This window comes from Lycium barbarum, chromosome 5 (genome assembly GCF_019175385.1).
Source record: "Lycium barbarum isolate Lr01 chromosome 5, ASM1917538v2, whole genome shotgun sequence".
Lineage (NCBI taxonomy): Eukaryota > Viridiplantae > Streptophyta > Magnoliopsida > Solanales > Solanaceae > Lycium > Lycium barbarum.
In genome coordinates, this window is record NC_083341.1 from 126,078,444 (window position 1) to 126,084,063 (window position 5,620).

Consider the following 5,620-nt stretch of genomic DNA (forward strand, 5'->3'; position numbering starts at 1 on the left):
GTATATAATTTTTTTAAAAAAAGAAGATGAATTAACCTAAATAGTCACTCACCCAACCACTTAAATTAAAAATAGTTGGTGGAAATAATATAGGTATAATCGATTTACAATATAGGTAGTCGTATATAATCTGTGCATACCAGTTAGGAAAAAGTAGACAGTGAATCCAGCCGATTATTTTCGTAAAGATCCCTAATTTGAAAGTTAGGTCGCTTCCTTATTTCTCTTCTTCAACCCAGCTACCGTTTGATTGTTAGTTAACAAACTCAATTTGTTGTTGTGTTTGGAGCTTCATTTGTGGTTAAAGTAATTGATTTTGTGAGATTTGTATGGTGAAGATCAAATCAAAAAGGTAATCCATCATTGTGAACAAACTTGAAGAAGTGAGTTTGAAGTTCGTATCTATTTTTGTTACAAATTTGGAGTAATGTTGTTTAGCCTTGTTTGAAATATTTAAGGAGGTTGTCTACAAAATTTGAAGCCATTTGGGTTAGTTCTGAATAGGAATTGCAACTCAAAATCACAGAAGAAGTTCATCTCTATAGCGATGTGGTATACACTTTATACATGCTAGATATATTATTTAGGGAAAAGGCTTAAATATGCCATCGAACTATCCGAAATGGCTCATTTATGCCACTCATTAATAGTTGGGCTCATTTATGTCATCGTCGTGATCGAAATGGCTCATCCATGCCACTTACCGTTAACAGCTCAGAAGGCTGGTTTTAAAATACCAGATTTTACACGTGCCTCTAATTAGAGGTCCACGTCGCCAACTTAAAATAGCCCAAATTAAATTAAAATCAATCCCAAATAAAATTCAGACCCGACCACCCAGAGTAACATCAATTGGGAAAATTCCCATGGATAGAAGACAATGTCTTAGATGAACTGGTAAACAGCAGTAGCTTAACTTTACTGCCAAGCTGCTTTAATTTTCAACTACACCAACATGGGACTTCAAGTTGTCTGCAACTTCACACCACTCTGGGATGTTCCTTTTTCTCTTTGCAATAATTTCGCCAATTAAGCCAACTGTAAGAGGCAGTTCATAACAATATTGTGAAACTTGTACCAGAGCCCGGAGTTCAGGGGCAAATTTCCTTTTCAAATACTTCTGCAACAATTTCCAACTCTCGACTGCAGTCAGGGATCGAAGACAATTATGTCGCGTGACTTCCTCTGCCACTTGTTTAAGTCGACTTGTTAACATAATTCTGCTTCCATTTCCACCAATTGGGAAACCTAATCTTAACTGTAAGGAAAAAAAAACATAATCTTAACTCATCCCATGCCTCGACTTACCATATATCATCCAAGATAATGAGATATCTTTTGGGTATCAAACATATAGGCAGCATATCAGCTATTTCGTCACTGGGATGCACATGGCGCTTAACACCTGTGACTTGCCCAAAGATGTCACTTAATAGTATATGTTCCCGAGATAGTACACCAGTCCCAATATCAAAGCGAGAAGAATCTTTGAATCTCTGTGGCCAAAGTTGTCTTCCCTGAATAGCCATGCCAACAATAGAAATAATATTCAAATTTTGTGTTCCTCAAGTCAGTAGATAAATTAGCTTCTCAGCATCATCCTCAAACCCCACAGGTTCATCTGGAAGTTGGAGCATTCTCACTGATGTTAACGTCCTCCATCCTAATAAGCTTTGGTCTCTTTATCTTATTTTTCAGTTGGAAATGCTTGATGTCAGAGAACAGCGTGCCTAACCTGAATAAGAACAATGACATGGTCAATCTCCAGTAAACAATAAAAAGCAAATAATTGTGGAGGAAGAAGCATCAAGATCAGGAAAAAAAGTGCAAATAAAGGTAATGCTCCCCTAGACTTTTATACAAAGATTAGCAACTAATGTTCTCCGACAGATTTGTAAATTGCCTGTATACAGAAAAAAAAAACTCTTGGATTTTTTTCTTCAAATGCTCTTTATTTCTTTTCCAGTTCATGAAAAGCTAATCACAAGGGAAGAAAGTAATAGGATAACTTTGACTTTTAGGAAAAACTAAATAAAACAGAACTCAAGATGGAAGTACAATAAAAAAGCAGTTCAGTAGAAATGTAAGTGATAGTTCTGTCCTAATAGGCTTGACTTTTTCTTTTTGTCTTTCTTTCTGTAAAAGTAGTTTTACATTTTTCTTTTAACAATAAGAATCCAATTACACAAGATTGAGACATCACAAGAAAAGTGTAATTCTTGATCATCTTAATCCACATCAAAATACTCAAAAGGTAGATTAATCTATTATAGGATTATCTCAATAACATTTTAAGTCGCTTAATAGCATCTACATCCCCAATTTCTAGCATCATGAATTATTTATTATCGCAATGCATAATGCTATAGAAGTTAAGGCCAGATGCAAAGACAAGAAGATTGAATAGTTTACCAGATAGAGCGAGAGAGATTGAATGAAGAAGACACAACTAATTACTGAAGACAAAAAAGTGAGAAGACTAAGGCACAAGCGAACCTGCTATCATGTGATGTTATCAGTAGAGTCCATGCATGTGTTCGGGGTGTTTCTTCATGAAACAAGCTTTTGGCCCACTCTTATTCACTATGCACAATTCTTTGAACTCCAAGACTTAAAACTGCAGACTTAAATGCTCCAAAACATCAATTTGCATTGAACAGCATTGTTGTATTATTAGTCCAAGCAAGAATACTGCAAACTCTCAGCAGGATACTGCACAATACATTTTCCATCTATTGATTTGAACCCCAACATTGCCAACTTGATCCAAATTCATCGTGTGATAAAAAATTACAATTTGAGAAATCACTATGAGGAAGTTGAGCCCACCCTGCTATAAGCGGGCTCCTTCCTTATATTATTTGTTTCCATCAAAATTCTGATTTCATTTGCATCATCCCACCTTCCAGCATCGGCATACATGTTATATAGCAAACAATAAGGACCTGAACTCTCTGGTTCCAGGCGCATTAGTGCTTCAGCTGCTATTCGAGCCAACTCAACGTTGTTGTGCACCCTACAAGCACCTAATACTGCACCCCAGACAGCCTTATCTGGCTCCACTGGCATAGTGTTAATCACTTTCATGGCCTCTTCAAGCTGTCCGTCGCGACCAACAATATCCACAAGGGAGGCAAAATGCTCAACCTCAGGTTTGATGCCAAATTCAGAGTCCATAGATTTAAAATATAACTGACCTTGTTCCACTAAACCAGCATGAGCACACGCATTCAGAACTGAAATGAACGTGATGCGAGTTGGCCTCACTTTAAGGCGCTTCATTAATTCAAAAAGCTCTAGGGCTTCAAATGCAAAACCATGAGATGCATATCCTCCAACCATCGCATTCCATGAGATTACGTCTTTTTGAAATTTCATCTTTTCAAAAATTATCCTTGCTTCATGTATCGCGCCACATCTTGCGTACATAGTTATTAGAGAATTGTTCAAAGGTATATCCGGTATAATAGTCTTTGTTACTAACTGCTGAATCTGCATACCTAGAAACAACGCCACTGTTTCAGCACAAACACTTAGAAGTGAGGAGAGTGTGTGTCTATCAGGTTTCTCTCCTGCCTGTTGCATCTCCCTGAATAACTTTATTGCTCCTTCATAGTCGGTATTTCTTTCACACCCAGAGATCATGGAATTCCAAGAAACCCGATTCTTGTGGGGCATCCTTTCAAAATAATCACGTGCCAATTCCAACTTTCCCGTCTGTGCATATCCAGAGATAATTGAATTCCATGACAGTACATCAGGATTTGGCATTTTAGAAAACAGGTTTGATGCTTCATCCATATTTGAAGCATGGACATATCCACAAACCATTGTGTTCCATGAAAATGTATCCTTTTCCGTCATCTGATCAAAAAGCTCTCTCGCAGAAACCACATCTCCTGCTTTTATATAAGCCATGATTATCGAATTCCACGATACCACATTTCTCTCAAATCTCTTCTTTCTGCTAATTCCTTGACCACTACAAGATGGGATTTTATCAAAAAGGCATCTAGCATCATCAACCCTTCCTTTCTGACCATATCCAGCAATCAAAGTGTTATAAGCATGAACTAAATCTTCTTTCCCATCATTGCTTTCTCCAAATTCATAAAGAACATTTTCGGCCTCATGCAACTCCTCATTCTGGATCAAACCCGATACAAGCACACCAAGCGAAGCCGAATCCCTCTCCGGCATTCTCTTGAAATACTCAACAGCAGTTTTCACATCCCCGTTACGCAAAAAACCCGAAATGACCGCGTTCCACGACACAACATTCTTCTTAGGCATAGAGTTAAAAAGCTCCAATGCTTCACTCATTTTCCCAGCTTTAGCATACCCGCTAATCATTGTGTTCCAAGAAATGAAATCTCTTCCAGGCATTTCATCAAACAAGTTTCTACCTTCCTCCAAATACCTGTGTTATGAGACAAACCATATATGAAAACAATAACAACGAAAAAGAAACAACACATAATTTTACGTGGGAAACCCTCGAGGGGAAGAAAACCCACTGCCGTCACCAACTCTTACTCCCTGCATTTCAAAATATTTGTCTTACTTTCCTTTTTAGTTTATTTAAAAAAGAATGCATATTTCCCTTTTTAACTCTTTAATTTCAACTTTTCGCATATCTTTAGTTAACAATCGCAAGATTCAAAAGATTTTTTTACTTTCTTAAACTCCATGTGAGGTCGGAACCAAACAAACATATTGAAACGGCGGGAGTATTATTTCTCAACGAATGATAATTACAGGATACAGAGAACAAACTTAACATACCTGTTCCCTTGACAGGACAAATAAGCAGAAACCATTAAATTCCAAGACACAACATCTCTATGAGGCATTTCATCGAACAGTTGTCGTGCTTTAACAATCTCACGTTGTTGCACGTACCCACTAATCATTGAGTTCCATGTAACTGTATTTCGATTCGTTAAGTTATCGAATAATCTTTTCGCGTCATTTAATCGACCATTTCGAATCAAATTTGTGATGTTCTTGTTTGCTTTACGTATATCCGGAGGAACATTAGAAATCTTGTGCTTCAATGATGAATGATAACGTATTAAATGACCTGATTTTTCAGCAATAATATCTTTGCAATAGAGATGGCTTAGTTGCCTGTTAAGTGATCTCCTTATATTTCGCCACCAAAGTGACATTGCTGGAGACTTCAATTTAATTTGAATTGTCAAGTTGAAAGTTTGAACAAGATTTTTTTAATTTCATAGATTATACATGTAAACATATGAACGTTCTCTGAGGGTGCTAAACTTGTGGAACGAACCAATGTATGGAAAGAATTAGGTTTAAATAACTTGTTAAAAAGAATATTCATAAAATTGATTAATTAAAAGAGGTTAAAATTAATAAGGATAAAGTAGTGAAGTTGTAATTTTTTTTACCTTAAAATAAATAAGTTAAAAGAATTTTTATAAAAAAAAATTAAAATAAACGAAGTAAGCGTAATATGTAAATCGCAAGGAAGATGGTGATCTAAATATTGTATGATCCGTTTGGTTGTCGTTTCCGATCATTAAAGAAGAGAACACTTATTCTTAAAAAAGAAAGTGAGAGAACATGTTAACCAAATTTTGAATCAAAGTAGATC

General features: G+C 36.3%; 1 protein-coding gene across 1 annotated transcript; it reads right to left on the reverse strand.

Annotated features, from left to right (window-relative positions):
• Positions 1 to 581: 581 nt before the first annotated feature.
• Positions 582 to 5,320, reverse strand: LOC132641434 (pentatricopeptide repeat-containing protein At1g62260, mitochondrial). The gene is made up of 3 exons (XM_060358431.1): positions 4,786 to 5,320; positions 2,497 to 4,420; positions 582 to 1,735 (listed from the first exon to the last, which is right to left on the reverse strand). Exons 1-2 carry the CDS (start codon positions 5,169 to 5,171, stop codon positions 2,809 to 2,811), a joined length of 1,998 nt encoding a protein of 665 aa, XP_060214414.1. The 5' UTR covers positions 5,172 to 5,320; the 3' UTR covers positions 582 to 1,735; positions 2,497 to 2,808.
• Positions 5,321 to 5,620: the final 300 nt, after the last annotated feature.

Coding starts and splice junctions, on each gene's coding strand:
- LOC132641434 (XM_060358431.1), bottom strand. CDS start 5,171: ATGTCACTTTGGTGGCGAAATATAAGGAGATCACTTAACAGGCAACTA. Junction 4,421..4,785: donor TTGTCCTGTCAAGGGAACAG/GTATGTTAAGTT, acceptor CTCATAACACAG/GTATTTGGAGGAAGGTAGAA.